This window comes from Triticum urartu, chromosome 1A (assembly GCF_056163025.1).
Source record: "Triticum urartu cultivar PI428250 chromosome 1A, HENAU_Tu73, whole genome shotgun sequence".
NCBI lineage: Eukaryota > Viridiplantae > Streptophyta > Magnoliopsida > Poales > Poaceae > Triticum > Triticum urartu.
The window spans coordinates 339,044,242-339,063,826 of record NC_141873.1 but is presented as its reverse complement, the minus strand read 5'-3'; the positions used below and the strand labels follow the sequence as shown (position 1 = coordinate 339,063,826).

Below are 19,585 nucleotides of genomic sequence, written 5' to 3'. Positions count from 1 at the left end.
GACAAGCGAGGCTGGGACACGAGCGAGTTACCGACCATCGGCCTGTGTTGGGCCAGGCCTTGTCGGCCTGCGCGTGAGCGCCACGGAAGGTAAGTGGCGCTACAGGCGTCAAATAGGTGGTATGTTCTACGGGCCTGATTTTCTGCTCTGCCACACTCTTCATTTGGGCCGATATAAGGTCTAGCGAGAAGGTGGCGTCGGCGGGCCGGAGGTCGTTGTAGTGCCTGTGCGACAAATAGATGCGCACCGCGCGTCTCCCAAACAGTTCTGCCTGACGCGGACGCGGATTTACAGACCAACCCCTCCACTTCCCATTTCGTATCAAACCAAGTCCACCTCTATCTCGCCGTCGCCTCCCCGCTCCTTTGCTTCCGCCCGGCCGTTTCTCTAGGGTTTAACGCCATGGACGTCGAGGACGAGCTCCCGACCGCCCCCGCGCCCGCGGACGGCGGAGAGTCCTCGCACGCGCTGGTGTCCGGGGACCAGTTGGACGTGGAGGCGTACGCGGCGCAGTACTCGGGGCGCACGCGCGTGGGGCGGCTCCTCTTCATCGCGGAGAAGTGCGGGTCGGAGCAGATGCGGCTGGATGCGCTCCGGCTGGCCTACGACTGGGCCCTCAAGGGCGAGGACACGGCCCTCCACCGCGACGTCTCCGCCAAGATCGCCGGCCGCCTTGGGCCCCGCTACACCGCCGACCAGCCCTGGTCCGACGCCGTCGAGCGCCGCGCCCTGCTGCGCAAGGATAAGCTTGACAGCGAGCTCAATGTCTACAGGGTACCGGAACCCTAAACTTCGCTCCCTTTTTGTTTGTTTTAGGATTGTATATGGTCGCCATTTCTGCTTGACGCAATGAGCGACGCATTGGCGTGTGTTCTGAAATCACTCTACCTGCAGACCAATCTGATCAAAGAGAGTATCCGGATGGGCTACAATGACCTTGGTGATTTCCACTATGCTCAAGGCCACCTTTCAGACGCCTTCAAGAGCTATATCAGGACCCGCGATTACTGCACTACCTCGAAGCATGTTGTTCAGATGTGCTTGAATGTCATACTTGTTAGCATTGAGCTGGGGCAGTTTATGCACGTGTCAAATTATGTCATCAAGGCGGAGCAGACCCCAGACGATTTGGATCGTATTACTGCCGCCAAGTTGCGAGCTGCTGCTGGATTAGCCTACATGGAAACAAACAAGTACAAACTTGCTGCCCGGAAGGTTAGTGCACTAGAATCTCCTTTACTTGTTATTGTTTCTATCCTAGTATTTCGTGTTGCTACATCTGTTTATCAGGGATTCATGAAGCATGCACATTTAATCTGTTGGAACTTTGAACTGTTCCACTACATTGGCTCGAATAGCTGGTGTGTTTTAAAATTGCAACCGTTGTGCTATTGGAGATTTCGGCAGTGATATTATTGTAAGCTGTGGTTTATTAGAAGTAAGGAAATGAAACAAGTAAAGGGATCCCCTAACTTTATTAGTATAGGGTACATTGCTATGTTTGTCAGTTTGTTTACTCCCTTTTCAGGAAATCTGGATAATTTGTACAAAACTGAGTAAATATGTATTCCTTTGTCCTTTTCTCACGACAAAACTCATTATGCTATAGATATATCAATTTCTATTTCGGGCTGGACATAAAGCCCAATAATTGGTATCTACCAACTTTTTCTTTTGTGAAGAACCACATAACAAATATGCCATTTTTTATGGTTCAGTTAGTTATTTCATATTCACACTTGATAATAGTAATAGAACTGTTAAGTTGACTGCGGGAATTAAAAGTGTGCCCCCTTCTGAAGTTTATAGAGACAGGATCAGAGCTAAGGAGCAACTATTCTGAAGTTATAGCTCCACACGATGTTGCTGTCTATGGTGCACTATGCGCGCTTGCTTCTTTTGATCGCTCAGAGCTGAAGGTTCATCTTTGCCTGAACTATTTTTTCCCTTCACATGGATCTTTTATGTTAATTGTTCTGGCTAAACCAGATTAATTTCCTCATTTGATACAGAGCAAAGTTATTGACAACTACAATTTTTGCAATTTCTTGGAGTTAGTGCCTGAAGTAAGGGAGCTGGTAAATGATTTTTATGCAAGGTACTAGTAGGAATCTAGGATGCAAGTGCTGCAATTAATTTTCTCCCTTAATGCTTTATTGAACTGTATATTTTTCTGCGGGATGAAGTTCTTTTTTAATCTATTGGTCCTATAGCAAAGAGTATTATGAACGATATGGTAGGAGCTCCGGTCTTCTACATAACAGATGGGGATCTTTGGGTGAATTAAGCATATGAAATGTATGGTTGCTTAGTGAGTCTTGTTTTACTTGTTTAGAGGGATCGTGATGTCAGCAGCAGGATAATTTATAGCTCATTCACGTTGTTTTAGTAGTATACAGTTGGTCCAGTATTTCAAACAGGGGAAAGTTTGGTACTCCAAATTTACTCCCAGTTCCTTGTTAGGCCCTGAAAGATTTGAAGGGGTCATTTTGGTCCCCGTTTGCACCTTGCCTTAAAAAAAGTTGTTTGCATCATAGGCAGGTGGTCTAGTTCCACACATTGTGGCATAAAATTTTGCTTAAATTGACGTTTTATCCGGAAAAAGTTTGGCACAAAAATGGAAGTTTGGGGACCCAAAAATAGTTATTTTAGCCTGGAGCTCAAAGCGGCATTATCCAGATGGTAAATTTCTTCCAAATAGATAAGTACCAAGCCACTTCTGGGCATTCCTGTTCTTTGGCGTTTTAAATCTTCAATTATTTATGAAGCCAGTGATATAAATGATGATGTTGTATCTTTTGTTAACATGCTCTGGCCGTTTCTGATTGTCAATTGACTTGTCATCCTATCATTTGTAAGTGATGTGTTTTTTAACTTGAAAGAGAACATACTTAAGTTGTTCATTAGTCAGGTAAAATAAATTTCGAATGATTTTCGGTGAGACATCTCAAAGGCCACGTTCTGGGCGAAGCAGTTGCCTCAGTTAGCTGGGCATGCCGTCGAGCACCCTGTGCATCCATGCTCAAACCCTGTTGCCCACTCTTTACAGTGGATGCCATAACTTTATGGCAGAATTATGAATTAAGAGAGGTCCTGCTGTCATTCCTTCCAATCTAATAAGACAGCAATTGCTCTCTTTGCTTGTCACTTGCACTGATACGATGTGGTCATTGACTGGTGGATAAACTATAAAAACTGAACCAACAAAAACCTGTCACATTTGGTTGTTGTTGTCTAATAAGGAATAGTTTCCTCAGTTGTCTATTTATTCACCTGGATTCTCACATTGTAGCTGGATTCATTATGAGATGTGTTGAACCTTCTACCATATGATGTTGTTTATGCATTTGTGCAGTAGATTAATTCCTTTGTTTTTTACTACGCCGTGCCTTTTTTCTTCATAAACATACATTTTTATTCTTTATACACGTTTTTTATTAACTAATCGCAATTAATACCAGCCGCTATGGGTCATGTCTGGGATATCTTGAGAAGCTGAAGTCAAACCTGCTGCTGGATATGCATCTGCATGGGCATATAGAAACTCTGTACAAGGACATTCGACACAAAGCCATCATACAGTACACTTTCCCATTCATATCTGTTGATCTCAACTTGATGGCTGTTGCCTTCCAGACATCTGTGTCCCTGCTAGAGAAAGAGCTGGCAGCGCTTATCACTGATAACAAAATACAGGTACCTAACAAAGATGCCTTGTATAACATGTATTGCAAGTTTGCAACACCTGCAGGGCTAATTTGCTGATCTTCTCGTTTCTTTAATTTATATGCAGGCTCGTATCGACTCACACAACAAGATTCTATACGCAAGCCACGCCGACCAAAGGAATGGAACTTTCCAGCGTGCACTGCAGACTGGCAATGAGTTTGAGAGAGATGTCAAGTCCATGCTTCTGAGGGCGAACCTTCTCAAGCACGAGTTCAGCCAGAAGGCAGCAGAAAGGAAGGTGTGAAAACAAGTTCTCCTTGGTTCGGGCCATAGGTGCATTGAGCGATTTTAGTGATGATTCGTGCCATAGTCAAGTGTTTCATGTCATGATCGGAATATTCAAGCTAAGATACTAGACAAAGATAATATTACTCCTGCCATGCACGTCTTTTGCGGAGACCATGTGGTTAATTTTGTACTACTTATTACTGGCATTCATTTTGGAGTTTTCGTATAGACTTATTTGGAGTTTGTGTGCTGTCGCTTTTAACAGTTTACTACCGCCGCACTTGCAGTACAAGAAATTAAGAATTGCTGATAGTATGTTCTGACTGGAATCGCTTTGGTTGTGAAACCATTCATTACCACTTGCTTTCGGTGCGGAAAAATAAAACATTTCCTACATGAAGCCATTTCTATAATCTGCACCGACCAGTTTTTGACTTGGCTTTGTGGAATCTCAAAGCTGTACCATGCATGATAACTAATCATTGGGTAAAATTATATAAAGATGGATCTGTTTGGCACACAAATTTAAAAGGCATCCGCGCTGTCAGGCACATGCAGGTGGAAGATTCAAGATATTCCCCCCTTTTCAAATCAAACAACCGAACGAAACAGTCATCGAGTAAACCCCGGGGTGTAATTCGTCATATAGCAGTACTCATATCGTATATACAGCATCTGCGCATCAAAATGACTGTGCGGAAAAGAACAAAGTAATATGGAGGTCCACGAAGTTGCTTGCTCCCATTTCACTTCCCGCAGCTCCATCTGGCGGTCGGCACGCAGCTGAGGTAGTGGCACCACTGGCAGTGCTCGTTGCCGTTCACCCCTCGGAAGAGCATCGCCATCCCAACCGCCAGCCTGCGCAGGACAACAGCAATGCAGCATCAGTCAACCGGAAGTCCAGAGCCCACCTAAACCCAACTCAACAAGAAAGATGTCGTTGCCGCTTTGCTTACCCGACGACGACCAGGACCGAGGCCACGGCGAGCAGAGCCCACTGGTAGGCCAGGAACTTCCGGCCGACGTCCTTGACGGAGGACGGCAGCACGTAGCGCTGCGCCCAGCCGTAGTGCGGGCGCATGAGCAGCACGAAGCCGAGCAGGAACCCCGTGAGGAACCCCCCGATGTGCGCGAAGTTGTCCACGTGCGGCAGGATGCCGATCGCCAGGTTGACCGCGATCACGAACAGCAGCGTCACCAGCGCCGCCGCCTGCACGCATTCCGGCCACGTCGACAGTGTCAGAAACTCGACGGATTTTCAGAACGAAGTACTGCTGGTGCTGCTACCGCTGCAGAATATGTGCAGAATTGGTTGGAGATGCACCCACCTTGTTGGTGTAGATGGTCCAGTTGGTGAAGAGCTCCGAGAGCATGGCTCCGAGGAGCCCGAAGAGCGCACCGGACGCGCCCACGGAGATGTTGTCTCTGATGAACAGGGATGACATCACGCTGCCCCCGACGCCGGACACGAGGTAGATGACGCCGACTCTCACTGCAACCAAATTGACGGGAACAATATCAGTTCAGAATGTTCAGGTAATTGGAGTGTCAGTTCCGGAGATGAACGCGTACCGAATCCGAACTGCTGCTCGAGCCTGAGCCCGACGAGCACGAGGCTGAGCATGTTGGCCAGCAGGTGGACGACGCCGGCGTGGAGCCAGATGCACGTCACGAGTCTCCACCCCTGGTGCTCGTGCACCACCTTGTCCCACACGAGAGCGCCCAACTTCTGCAATCTGAAGACGACAGTATGTACCGCGAGCGTAAGAGATGGCAAATCTCTCGCTGAATCGAAGGAATCGAAGCGGCGAGAGCCGAATTGTTGGGGAGACGAGATCGACGGATCACTCACGTGGCGGAGGAGGGCCCGAGGAGCGGGTTCTGGCTGAGCGGCTGGAAGGCGAAGCGGCGGAGGAACCCCGCGCCGACGCACCTCCTGCCGCCGCGGCCGCCGCGCGCGTGCGCGGGGCAGTTGTTGGCGTACATCGCCACGGCGAACAGGGCGACGTTGGCGGTCACGATGACCGGCACGATCCACGGCACCCACTCCCTCTCCTCCTCGCGCCCCGGCTGCTGCTGCTGCGGCGCCGCCGCCGGCGGGGCCTTCTCCTTCCGGTCCACGTCGCGCCGCGAGCCGGCCATGGCGCCCACGACGTACGACGGGGTAGCGAGCTGTCGCGTGGCGAGCTGCGTTCCTGGAGCAACGGCTCTAATCGGCTGCGGTGTCGTGGAGAGTGGTAACGGCGGCGGGGTAGTGGAAAAGGTGGGAGGCGAGGCGAGGCGGCAGGGTGATAAATGGCGCAGCGGCTGGTGGTGCGTTTGCCTCAGCCGCGTGGGGTGGACGCGGTTTAGCTCTAGCCTAGCACGGCTGCACGGGCGGGGGCGGGTTGGCATGCCGTGGCCTGCTGACAGTGGGTGCTGTGCTGGCCTGACGGTGGAACGTGGTTCTGGCTGTGTGCCGAATCTGGTGCCGGCGCGAGCGCGACGTGGTTCCCGTAGACAGTAAACGGCAGGCAACCTTGTGGCCGAGCCAGTTTTCGTGCCGCGCGACGCCACGAGTTTGGCCGGCCCGCGCGCGAGAGGCCTCGGGCATACGGTGTGCCGTGCCTGCACTCGCCATGTCGGGCAGTCACTATCCCTCCATGAGTTATCACTTGCCCCGACGGGGATGTAAACACTTTTGGAATGAATTGACTGCTCGTCAAATAATGCTAGCTGAATGCCTGTGCATGGCCATGAAAAAAAATATAGAAACATAATGTTTTGTTCTATTTTTGGTCATGTATTGATGACAAATAACATGTCTTTCTCTCTTCTCCCTGCAACCATCACATGTCCTCTAGAGAGTCTATGTCCCCAAAAGTAGAGATTGTGGAATTATGGATGGGCTTTGACCCCATATTTTTGTAGGACAAAGCTAAGCTTTATTGATCATAATATACATGGAGTGGGATACAATTTGGATTATGAGGGTTAGCCAACCACATGTGGCGCCCCGCACCGAGAGATAGTATATGCTTAGCTAAACTATGAGCTTCACCGTTTGAAGAACGACTTTCAAAGACGGAACTACAAATAAAATCCAAAGAACGCAACTTAATTTCTGTTATCACCAAACCATATGATCCCTGGTTGCTGAGCTTGATGTCGTCGACAACCTGCTTGCAGTCCGAAGCGACGATTAGGTTCCCCAGAAGAAGATCATCAGCCAAAGCAAGACCTTCTCTACATGCTATTGCTTCCAAAGTAGGTGGGTCTGTGACCCCGGCTAAGACCAGAGCAGAGCTCCCCAGGTAGTTGCCCCCTGGTCCCAGCATACTGCTGCCGCAGATCCTCGTCGATCGCAAAAGAGCGCTCCGTCCACGTGGATCTTTACAAATCCCGCCGGAGGTGCTTTTGGCCTTGCATGTGCTGCCCTAGTTACCCAAGGGGCTCCCCGTAAATTGATTTGAGGCTTTGCATGAATCAGCTCTAGTTCTCTAATGAACCTGCTCACAAAAAGGGAAGTGGCCTGCTGGCTTTGTGTGATCCCCTCGTGTATAAACTTTCGCCGCGCCGTCCAGATGGACCAAAGGGTGACAGCCACTCGAACAAAGCTGCTATAAGGCAAATATGCCATGAGGGTGAAGATCCACTGTTTCACGTTTGGTTCCTTAGTGGCGATCATCTGGTCTATCGTTTCCCCATCTTCTAACGCCCAGACACATCTTGCCATTGAGCACTCAAGGAGGGAGTGTCTCCAAGAATCTCGGGAGTCAAAGAAACCAGAAGAGCTAGTGGTAGACATATTATGGTGAGCTCGTATATCTTCGGTAGGGAGAGACTGTCTTGCTAATCGCCACAAAAACATTATGATTTTTGCTGGTACCTACACATTCCACAATAGTTTCCATGACTTCTCCTCATTACGCACAATTGAGGGTCCCGCAGCTCCCTCGAGCCAAGCCCCCTTCCAATTCCGTGTCGCCACCATCATCCTATAAGCCGAGCAGACGGTAAACTTGCCATTTCTTTCAAAGTGCCAAGCCCAATAATCCTCAAAGTTGCGGGTGCATATAGGAATTTCTAGGATTGCTACAACGTCCATTGGCATAAAGGTCTGTTCAATTTTTTGCTTGTCCCATGAGGCCATACTTAAGTTGAAGTAATCTAAAGCAAGACTGGGTGGATTTGCAATCTTACTGCCATAAGCTCGGAGCATTTCATCTCTAGGGATCCAGTTGTCCATCCATACATCAATAGAATTCCCATTACCAGTGCATTTTATAAGTCCCAGCTTCAGAATATCTAGTCCTTCTTTGATAGCTCTCCATATTTGACTTGGGCGAGAGCCTAACTCCGCTTGCAATATCGTTGAATCTGGAAAATAAACACTCTTAAGTATCCGGGCACTCAACGAGTTTGGTTGTTGCAAAACCCTCCAGGCCTGTTTTGCTAGCATTGCAAGGTTAAAAAGTTCAAAGTCCTTGAAGCCTAATCCACCCGTCGCCTTTGGTTAAGTCATCGCCTCCCAAGATACCCAACTTGGTTTCCGGTGACCATCTTTGCTGCCCCACCAAAACTTCCTCATTAGCATGTTGAGATGTTCACAAAGTCCCCTCGGAAGTTTAAACAAGACATAGAGAAAACAGGTATAGCTTGCGCCACTGATTTAACCAAAACTTCCTTGCCTGCTGAAGAGAGTGTCTTCTCAATCCACCCTTGAATTTTGCGACATAATCTATCTTTCAAAAACTTGAAAGCTCCATTCTTTGAAGATCCAACATCAGAAGACATACCCAAATATTTCTCATTAAGAGACTCATTAGGAACTTGAAGAGTTTGCTTGACCTCATCTCGAACACTTCCCGGAACACCCTTGCTGAAAAATATTGATGATTTACCATAGTTTATACGTTGTCACGTGGCCTAACAATAGATGTCCAAGACCTGGTTGACCTCATCTGCTCCCACACTATTCGCCTTGAAAAACTGCAGGTTGTCATCTGCAAAAAGAAGATGGTTCACATGCGGCACCGAGGGTGCCACTTGTACTCCATGTAGGTTTGATGACTCGCCTCGAGATTTTAACAGGCACGAAAGGCCCTCTACTGCTAACAAGAACAAGTATGGGGAGATTGGGTCCCCCTGTCTGATACCTTGTGTGTTGGAAATATGCCCTAGAGGCAATAATAAAATGGTATTATTATATTTCCTTGTTCATGATAATTGTATATTGTTCATGCTATAATTGTGTTATCCGGAAATCGTAATACATGTGTGAATATATAGACCACAACATGTCCCTAGTGAGCCTCTAGTTGACTAGCTCGTTGATCAATAGATAGTTACGGTTTCCTGACCATGGACATTGGATGTCATTGATAATGGGATCACATCATTAGGAGAATGATGTGATGGACAAGACCCAATCCTAAGCATAGCGCAAGATCATGTAGTTCGTTTGCTAAAGCTTTTCTAATGTCAAGTATCTTTTCCTTAGACCATGAGATTGTGCAACTCCCGGATACTGTAGGAATACTTTGGGTGTGCCAAACGTCACAACATAACTGGGTGACTATAAAGGTGCACTATGGGTATCTCTGAAAGTGTCTGTTGGGTTGGCACGAATCGAGACTGGGATTTGTCACTCCATATGACGGAGAGGTATCTCTGGGCCCACTCGGTAAGACATCATCATAATGAGCTCAATGTGACTAAGGGTTGGTTATGGGATGATGTGTTACGGAACGAGTAAAGTGACTTGCCGGTAACGAGATTGAACGAGGTATTGGGATACCGACAATCGAATCTCGGGCAAGTAACGTACCGATCGACAAAGGGAATTGTATACGGGATTGCTTGAATCCTCGACATCGTGGTTCATCCGATGAGATCATCGTGGAACATGTGGGAGCCAACATGGGTATCCAGATCCCGCTGTTGGTTATTGGCCGGAGAGTTGTCTCGGTCATGTCTGCATGGTTCCCGAACCCGTAGGGTCTACACACTTAAGGTTCGATGACGCTAGGGTTATTAGGAAGACTTGTATGTGATTACCGAATGTTTTTCGGAGTCCCGGATGAGATCCGGACGTCACGAGGAGTTCCGGAATGGTCCGTAGGTGAAGATTTATATATAGGAAGTTGTCATACGGTCACCGGAAAGGTTCGGGGGCATATCGGTATTGTACCGGGGCCACCGGAGGGGTTCCGGGGGTCCACCGGGAGGGGCCACCTCTCTCGGAGGGCCTCATGGGCCGTAGAGGAAAGGGAACCAGCCCCAAGTGGGCTGGGCGCATCCCCCCTTGGGCCCATGCGCCTAGGGTTGGGGGAAACCCTAGAGGGCCCCCCCTTGCTTGGGGGGCAAGCCACCCCCTTGGTCGCCGCCCCCCTCTAGATCTCATCTAGAGGGGGCCGGCCCCCTTCGTCCTTCCCCTATAAATAGAGGGGCAAGGGGAGGGCTGCACACCACATCCAAGGCGCAGCCCCTCCCCTCCCCAACACCTCTCCTCCTCCGTTAAAGCTTGGCGAAACCCTACCGGAGTACTGCTGCTCCACCACCACCACACCGTCGTACTGCTGTTGGAGCTCTCTTCCTCAACCTCTCCCTCCTCCTTGCTGGATCAAGGCGCGGGAGACGTCTCCACTCCGTACGTGTGTTGAACGCGGAGGTGCCGTCCGTTCGGCGCTAGGATCACCGGTGATTTGGATCACGTCGAGTACGACTCCATCAACCCCGTTCTCTTGAACGCTTCCGCTCGCGATCTACAAGGGTATGTAGATGCACTCCTCTCCCTCTCGTTGCTAGATGACTCCATAGATTGATCTTGGTGATGCGTAGAAAATTTTAAATTTCTGCTACGATCCCCATCAGTGGCATCATGAGCTAGGTCTATGCGTAGTTTCTATGCACGAGTAGAACACAAGTTGTTGTGGGCGTCGATTTTGTCAATTTACTTGCCGTTGCTAGTCTTATCTTGATTCGGCGACATCGTGGGATGAAGCGGCCCGGACCGACCTTACACGTACGCTTACGTGAGACTGGTTCCACCGACTAGCATGCACTAGTTGCATAAGGTGGCTAGCGGGTGTCTGTCTCTCCAACTTTAGTCGGATCGGATTCGATGAAAAGGGTCCTTATGAAGGGTAAATAGAAATTGGCATATCACGTTGTGGTTTTGGCGTAGGTAAGAAACGTTCTTGCTAGAAACCTATAGCAGCCACGTAAAACTTGCAACAACAATTAGAGGACGTCTAACTTGTTTTTGCACCATATGTCATGTGATGTGATATGGCCAAAAGGATGTGATGAATGATATATGTGATGTATGAGATTGATCATGTTCTTGTAATAGGAATCACGACTTGCATGTCGATGAGTATGACAACCGGCAGGAGCCATAGGAGTTGTCTTAATTTATTTATGACCTGCGTGTCAACATAAATATCATGTAATTACTTTACTTTATCGCTAACTGTTAGCCATAGTAGTAGAAATAATAGTTGGCGAGACAACTTCATGAAGACACGATGATGGAGATCATGATGATGGAGGTCATGGTGTCATGCCGGTGACGATGATGATCATGGCGCCCCGAAGATGGAGATCAAAAGGAGCAAAATGATATTGGCCATATCATGTCACTATTTGATTGCATGTGATGTTTATCATGTTTTACATCTTATTTGCTTAGAACGACGGTAGCATAAATAAGATGATCCCTCGCAATAATTTCAAGAAAGTGTTCCCCCTAACTATGCACCGTTACTAAGGCCCGTTGTTCCGAAGCACCACGTGATGATCGGGTGTGATAGGTTCTAATGTTCGCATAAAACGGGTGTAAGCCAGATTTACACATGCAATACACTTAGATTGACTTGACGAGCCTAGCATGTACAGACATGGCCTCAGAACACGGAAGACCGAAAGGTCGAACATGAATCGTATAGAAGATACGATCAACATGAAAATGTTCACCGATGATGACTAGTGTGTCTCACGTGATGATCGGACACGGCCTAGTTGACTCGGATCATGTATCACTCAGATGACTAGAGGGATGTCTATTTGAGTGGGAGTTCATTTAATAATTTGATTAGATGAACTTAATTATCATGAACATAGTCTAAAAATCTTTGCAATATGTCTTGTAGATCAAATGGCCCACGCTAATGTTGCCCTCAACTTCAACGCGTTCCTAGAGAAAACCAAGCTGAAAGACGATGGCAGCAACTACACGGACTGGGTCTGTAACCTGAGGATTATCCTCATAGCTGCCAGGAAAGCATATGTCCTTGATGCACCGCTAGGTGAAGCACCGGTTTTCCCTGCAGAACAAGACGTTATGAACGCCTGGCAGACGCGTAGTGATGATTACTCCCTGGTTCAGCGCGGCATGCTTTACAGCTTAGAACCGGGGCTCCAAAAGCGTTTTGAGCAACACGGAGCATATGAGATGTTCCAAGAGCTGAAAATGGTTTTCCAAGCTCATGCCCGGGTCGAGAGATATGAAGTCTCCGACAAGTTCTACAGTTGTAAGATCGAGGAGAATAGTTCCGTCAGCGAGCACATACTCAAAATGTCTGGGTTGCACAACCTCCTGTCTCAGCTGGGAGTTAAATTCCCGGATGATGCGGTCGTTGACAGAATCCTTCAGTCGCTCCCACCTAGCTACAAGAGCTTTGTGATGAACTTCAATATGCAGGGGATGGAAAAGACCATTGCCGAGGTATATTCAATGCTGAAATCAGCGGAGGTGGAAATCAAAAAGGAACATCAAGTGTTGATGGTGAATAAAACCACTAAGTTCAAGAAAGGCAAGGGTAAAAAGAACTTCAAGAAGGACGGCAAGGGAGTTGCCGCGCCCGGTAAGCAAGCTACCGGGAAGAAGCCAAAGAATGGACCCAAGCCTGAGACTGAGTGCTTTTATTGCAAGGGAAACGGTCACTGGAAGCGGAACTGCCCCAAGTACTTAGCGGATAAGAAGGCCGGTAATACCAAAGGTATATGTGATATACATGTTATTGATGTGTACCTAACCAGCGCTCGTAGTAGCTCTTGGGTATTTGATGCTGGTGTAGTTGCTCATATTTGTAACTCAAAATAGGAACTACGGAATAAACGGAGACTGGCGAAGGACGAGGTGACGATGCGCGTCGGGAATGGTTCCAAGGTCAATGTGATCGCCGTCCGCATGCTACCTCTACATTTACCTATGGGATTAGTTTTAAACCTCAACAATTGTTATTTAGTATCAGCTTTGAGCATGAACATTGTATCTGGATCTCGTTTAGTGCGAGATGGCTACTCATTTAAATCTAAGAATAATGGTTGTTCTATTTATATGAGAGACATGTTTTATGGTCATGCCCCGCTGGTCAATGATTTATTCTTATTTAATCTCGAACGTGATGTTACACATATTCATAGTGTGAATGCCAAAAGGTGTAAGGTTGATAATGATAGTCCCACATACTTGTGGCACTGCCGCCTTGGTCACATTGGTCTCAAACGCATGAAGAAACTCCATGCAGATGGACTTTTGGAGTCTCTTGATTATGAATCATTTGACATGTACGAACCATGCCTCATGGGCAAAATGACCAAGACTCCGTTCTCCGGAACAATGGAGCGAGCAGCCAACTTATTGGAAATCATACATACTGATGTGTGTGGTCCAATGAGTGTTGAGGCTCGCGGTGGCTATCGTTATGTTCTCACCCTCACTGATGACTTGAGTAGATATGGGTATGTCTACTTAATGAAACACAAGTATGAGACCTTTGAAAAGTTCATGGAATTTCAGAGTGAGGTTGAGAATCAACGTGACAGGAAAATCAAGTTCTTACGATCAGATCGTGGGGGAGAATATTTGAGTCACGAATTTGGCACGCACTTAAGGAAATGCGGAATAGTTTCACAACTCACGCCGCCTGGAACACCTCAGTGTAATGGTGTGTCCGAACGTCCTAATCACACCCTATTGGATATGGTGCGATCTATGATGTCTCTTACCGATCTACCGCTATCATTTTGGGGTTATGCTATCGAGACAACTGCATTCACTTTAAATAGGGCTCCGTCAAAATCCATTGAGACGACACCCTATGAATTGTGGTTTGGTAAGAAACCTAAGCTGTCGTTTCTGAAAGTTTGGGGATGCGATGCTTATGTCAAGAAACTTCAACCTAAAAAGCTCGAACCCAAATCGAAAAATGCGTCGTCATAGGATACCCTAAAGAAATGATTGGGTATACCTTCTACCTCAGATTCGAAGGCAAGATCTTTGTTGCCAAGAATAGATCCTTTCTAGAGAAAGAGTTTCTCTCAAAAGAAGTAAGTGGGAGGAAATTAGAACTTGATGAAGTATTGCCTCTTGAACCGGAGAGTGGCGCAGCTCAAGAACATGTTCCCGAGGTGCCTGAACCGACTAGAGAGGAAGTTAATGATGATCATGAAACTTCAGATCAAGTTGCTACTGAACTTCGAAGGTCCACGAGGACACGTTCCGCACCAGAGTGGTACGGCAACCCTGTCCTATAAATCATGTTGTTAGACAATGGTGAACCTTCGAACTATGAAGAAGCGATGGCGGGCCCAGATTCCGACAAATGGCTGGAAGCCATGAAATCCGAGATAGGATCCATGTATGAAAACGAAGTATGGACTTTGACTGACTTGCCCGTTGATCATCGAGCCATAGAAAATAAATGGATCTTTAAGAAGAAGACAGACGCGGATGGTAATGTGACCATCTATAAGGCTCGGCTTGTCGCTAAGGGTTATCGACAAGTTCAAGAGGTTGACTACGATGAAACTTTCTCACCCGTAGCGAAGCTGAAGTCTGTCCGAATCATGTTGGCAATTGCCGCATTCTATGATTATGAGATATGGCAAATGGACGTCAAAACAGCATTCCTTAATGGTTTCCTTAAGGAGGAATTGTATATGATGCAGCCGGAAGGTTTTGTCGATCCTAAGAATGCTGACAAGGTGTGCAAGCTCCAACGCTCAATCTATGGGCTGGTGCAAGCGTCTCGGAGTTGGAACATTTGATTTGATGAGATGATCAAAGCGTTTGGGTTTACGCAGACTTATGGAGAAGCCCGTGTTTACAAGAAAGTGAGTGGGATCTCTGTAGCATTTCTCATATTATATGTGGATGACATACTATTGATGGGAAATAATATAGAATTCTTGGAAAGCATAAAGGCCTACTTGAACAAGTGTTTTTCAATGAAGGACCTTGGAGAAGCTGCTTATATATTAGGCATCAAGATCTATAGAGATAGATCGAGATGCCTCATTGGTCTTTCACAAAGTATGTACCTTGACAAGATATTGAAGAAGTTCAATATGGATCAGTCCAAGAAGGGGTTCTTGCCTGTATTGCAAGGTATGAGATTGAGCACGGCTCAATGCCCGACCACGGCAGAAGATAGAGAAAAGATGAGTGTCGTCCCCTATGCCTCGGCCATAGGGTCTATCATGTATGCCATGCTGTGTACCAGACCTGATGTAAACCTTGCCGTAAGTTTGGTAGGAAGGTACCAAAGTAATCCCGGCATGGAACACTCGACAGCAGTCAAGAATATCCTGAAGTACCTGAAGATGACTAATATGTTTCTCGTTTATGGAGGTGACGAAGAGCTCGTCGCAAAGGGTTACGTCGACGCTAGCTTCGACATAGATCTGGATGACTCTAAGTCACAAACCGGATACGTGTATATTTTGAATGGTGGGGCAGTCAGCTGGTGCAGTTTCAAGCAAAGCGTCGTGGCGGGATCTACATGTGAAGCGGAGTACATGGCAGCCTCGGAGGCAGCACAAGAAGCAATCTGGATAAAGGAGTTCATTACCGACCTTGGAGTTATTCCCAATGCGTCGGGCCCAATGACTCTCTTCTGTGACAACACTGGAGCCATTGCCCTTGCCAAGGAGCCCAGGTTTCACAGGAAGACCAGGCATATCAAGCGTCGCTTCAACCCCATTCGTGAAAATGTTCAAAATGGAGACATAGATATTTTTAAAGTGCATACGGACCTGAATGTCGCAGATCCGTTGACTAAACCTCTTCCTCGAGCAAAACATGATCAACACCAGAACTCTATGGGTGTTCGATTCATCACAATGTAACTAGATTATTGACTCTAGTGCAAGTGGGAGACTGTTGGAAATATGCCCTAGAGGCAATAATAAAATGGTATTATTATATTTCCTTGTTCATGATAATTGTATATTGTTCATGCTATAATTGTGTTATCCGGAAATCATCATACATGTGTGAGTATATAGACCACAACATGTCCCTAGTGAGCCTCTAGTTGACTAGCTCGTTGATCAATAGATTGTTACGATTTCCTGACCATGGACATTGGATGTCATTGATAACGGGATCACATCATTAGGAGAATGATGTGATGGACAAGACCCAATCCTAAGCATAGCGCAAGATCGTGTAGTTCGTCTGCTAAAGCTTTTCTAATGTCAAGTATATTTTCCTTAGACCATGAGATTGTGCAACTTCCGAGTACTGTAGGAATACTTTGGGTGTTCCAAACGTCACAACGTAACTGGGTGACTATAAAGGTGCACTATGGGTATCTCTGAAAGTGTCTGTTGGGTTGGCACGAATCGAGACTGGGATTTGTCACTCCATATGACGGAGAGGTATCTCTGGGCCCACTCGGTAAGACATCATCGTAATGAGCTCAATGTGACTAAGGGTTAGTTACGGGATGATGTGTTACGGAACGAGTAAAGTGACTTGCCGGTAACGAGATTGAACGAGGTATTGGGATACCGACGATCGAATCTCGGGCAAGTAACGTACCGATTGACAAAGGGAATTGTATACGGGATTGCTTGAATCCTCGACATCGTGGTTCATCCGATGAGATCATCGTGGAACATGTGGGAGCCAACATGGGTATCCAGATCCCGCTGTTGGTTATTGGCCGGAGAGTTGTCTCGGTCATGTCTGCATGGTTCCCGAACCCGTAGGGTCTACACACTTAAGGTTCGATGATGCTAGGGTTATTAGGAAGACTTGTATGTGATTACCAAATGTTGTTCGGGGTCCTGGATGAGATCCCGGACGTCACGAGGAGTTCCGGAATGGTCCGGAGGTGAAGATTTATATATAGGAAGTTGTCATACGGTCACCGGAAAGGTTCGGGGGCATACCGGTATTGTACCGGGGCCACCGGGAGGGGCCACCTCTCTCGGAGGGCCTCATGGGCCGTAGAGGAAAGGGAACCAGCCCCAAGTGGGCTGGGCGCATCCCCCCTTGGGCCCATGCACCTAGGGTTGGGGGGGAAACCCTAGAGGGGGCCCCCCCCCTGCTTGGGGGGCAAGCCACCCCCTTGGCCGCCCCCCTCTAGATCTCATCTTGAGGGCGCCGGCCCCCTTCCTCCTTCCCCTATAAATAGAGGGGCAAGGGGAGGGCTGCACACCACATCCAAGGCGCAGCCCCTCCCCTCCCCAACACCTCTCCTCCTCCGTTAAAGCTTGGCGAAGCCCTGCCGGAGTACTGCTGCTCCACCACCACCACGCCGTCGTGCTGCTGTTGGAGCTCTCTTCCTCAACCTATCCCTCCTCCTTGCTGGATCAAGGCGCAGGAGACGTCTCCGCTCCGTACGTGTGTTGAACGCGGAGGTGCCGTCCGTTCGGCGCTAGAATCATCGGTGATTTGGATCACGTCGAGTACGACTACATCAACCTCGTTCTCTTGAACGCTTCCTCTCGCGATCTACAAGGGTATGTAGATGCACTCCTTCCCTCTCGTTTCTAGATGACTCCATAGATTGATCTTGGTGATGCGTAGAAAATTTTAAATTTCTGCTACGACCCCATCAGTGGCATCATGAGCTAGATCTATGCGTAGTTTCTATGCACGAGTAGAACACAAGTTGTTGTGGGCGTCGATTTTGTCAATTTACTTGCCGTTACTAGTCTTATCTTGATTCGGCGGCATCGTGGGATGAAGCGGCCTGGACCGACCTTACACGTACGCTTACGTGAGACTGGTTCCACCGACTGGCATGCACTAGTTGCATAAGGTGGCTAGCGGGTGTCTGTCTCTCCCACTTTAGTCGGATCGGATTCTTTGAAAAGGGTCCTTATGAAGGGTAAATAGAAATTGGCATATCACATTGTGGTTTTGGCATAGGTAAGAAACGTTCTTGCTAGAAACCTATAGCAGCCACGTAAAACTTGCAACAACAATTAGAGGACGTCTAACTTGTTTTTGCAGCATATGCCGTGTGATGTGATATGGCCAAAAGGATGCGATGAATGATATATGTGATGTATGAGATTGACCATGTTCTTGTAATAGGAATCACGACTTGCATGTCGATGAGTATGACAACCGGTAGGAGCCATAGGAGTTGTCTTAATTTATTTATGACCTACGTGTCAACATAAACGTCATGTAATTACTTTACTTTATCGCTAACCGTTAGTCATAGTAGTAGAAGTAATAGTTGGCGAGACAACTTCATGAAGACACGATGATGGAGATCATGATGATGGAGGTCATGGTGTCATGCCGGTGACGATGATGATCATGGCACCCCGAAGATGGAGATCAAAAGGAGCAAAATGATATTGGCCATATCATGTCACTATTTGATTGCATGTGATGTTTATCATGTTTTACATCTTATTTGCTGAGAACGTTGGTAGCATAAATAAGATGATCCCTCGCAATAATTTCAAGAAAGTGTTCCCCCTAACTGTGCACCATTGCTAAGGTCCATTGTTCCAAAGCACCACGTGATGAACGGGTGTGATAGGTTCTAACGTTCGCATAAAATGGGTGTAAGCTAGATTTACACACGCAATACACTTAGGTTGACTTGACGAGCCTAGCATGTACAGACATGGCCTCGGAACACGGAAGACCGAAAGGTCGAACATGAATCGTATAGAAGATACGATCAACATGAAAATGTTCACCGATGATGACTAGTGTGTCTCACGTGATGATCGGACACGGCCTAGTTGCCTCGGATCATGTATCACTCAGATGACTAGAGGGATGTCTATTTGAGTGGGAGTTCATTTAATAATTTGATTAGATGAACTTAATTATCATGAACATAGTCTAAAAATCTTTGCAATATGTCTTGTAGATCAAATGGCCCACGCTAATGTTGCCCTCAACTTCAATGCGTTCCTAGAGAAAACCAAGCTGAAAGATGATGGCAGCAACTACACGGACTGGGTCCGTAACCCGAGGATTATCCTCATAGCTGCCAGGAAAGCATATGTCCTTGATGCACCGCTAGGTGAAGCACCTGTTTTCCCTGCAGAACAAGACGTTATGAACGCTTGGCAGGCGCGTAGTGATGATTACTCCCTGGTTCAGTGCGGCATGCTTTACAGCTTAGAACTAGGGCTCCAAAAGTGTTTTGAGCAACACATAGCATATGAGATGTTCCAAGAGATGAAAATGGTTTTCCAAGCTCATGCCCAGGTCGAGAGAGATGAAGTCTCCGACAAGTTCTACAGTTGTAAGATGGAGGAGAATAGTTCCGTCAGCGAGCACATACTCAAAATGTCTGGGTTGCACAACCGCTTGTCTCAGCTGGGAGTTAATCTCCCGGATGATGCGGTCGTTGACAGAATCCTTCAGTCGCTC

General features: G+C 47.4%; 2 protein-coding genes across 2 annotated transcripts; one reads left to right on the top strand and one right to left on the bottom strand.

Annotated features, from left to right (window-relative positions):
• The first annotated feature begins 299 nt into the window (after positions 1–299).
• Positions 300–4,191, top strand: LOC125510359 (COP9 signalosome complex subunit 1). The gene is made up of 6 exons (XM_048675510.2): positions 300–774; positions 895–1,215; positions 1,803–1,919; positions 2,013–2,098; positions 3,462–3,696; positions 3,794–4,191. The coding sequence occupies exons 1-6, from the start codon at positions 403–405 to the stop codon at positions 3,971–3,973; spliced, it is 1,311 nt and encodes a 436-aa protein (XP_048531467.1). The 5' UTR covers positions 300–402; the 3' UTR covers positions 3,974–4,191.
• Positions 4,192–4,429: 238 nt separating this feature from the next.
• Positions 4,430–6,366, bottom strand: LOC125510370 (RHOMBOID-like protein 2). The gene is made up of 5 exons (XM_048675521.2): positions 5,810–6,366; positions 5,530–5,693; positions 5,286–5,449; positions 4,914–5,167; positions 4,430–4,815 (listed from the first exon to the last, which is right to left on the bottom strand). The coding sequence occupies exons 1-5, from the start codon at positions 6,349–6,351 to the stop codon at positions 4,704–4,706; spliced, it is 1,236 nt and encodes a 411-aa protein (XP_048531478.1). The 5' UTR covers positions 6,352–6,366; the 3' UTR covers positions 4,430–4,703.
• Positions 6,367–19,585: the final 13,219 nt, after the last annotated feature.

Coding starts and splice junctions, on each gene's coding strand:
- LOC125510359 (XM_048675510.2), top strand. CDS start 403: ATGGACGTCGAGGACGAGCTCCCGACCGCCCCCGCGCCCGCGGACGGC. Junction 1,216..1,802: donor ACAAACTTGCTGCCCGGAAG/GTTAGTGCACTA, acceptor CCCCTTCTGAAG/TTTATAGAGACAGGATCAGA. Junction 1,920..2,012: donor TTGATCGCTCAGAGCTGAAG/GTTCATCTTTGC, acceptor CATTTGATACAG/AGCAAAGTTATTGACAACTA.
- LOC125510370 (XM_048675521.2), bottom strand. CDS start 6,351: ATGCCAACCCGCCCCCGCCCGTGCAGCCGTGCTAGGCTAGAGCTAAAC. Junction 5,694..5,809: donor CTCGGGCCCTCCTCCGCCAC/GTGAGTGATCCG, acceptor TGTCGTCTTCAG/ATTGCAGAAGTTGGGCGCTC. Junction 5,168..5,285: donor GGACCATCTACACCAACAAG/GTGGGTGCATCT, acceptor GAATGCGTGCAG/GCGGCGGCGCTGGTGACGCT.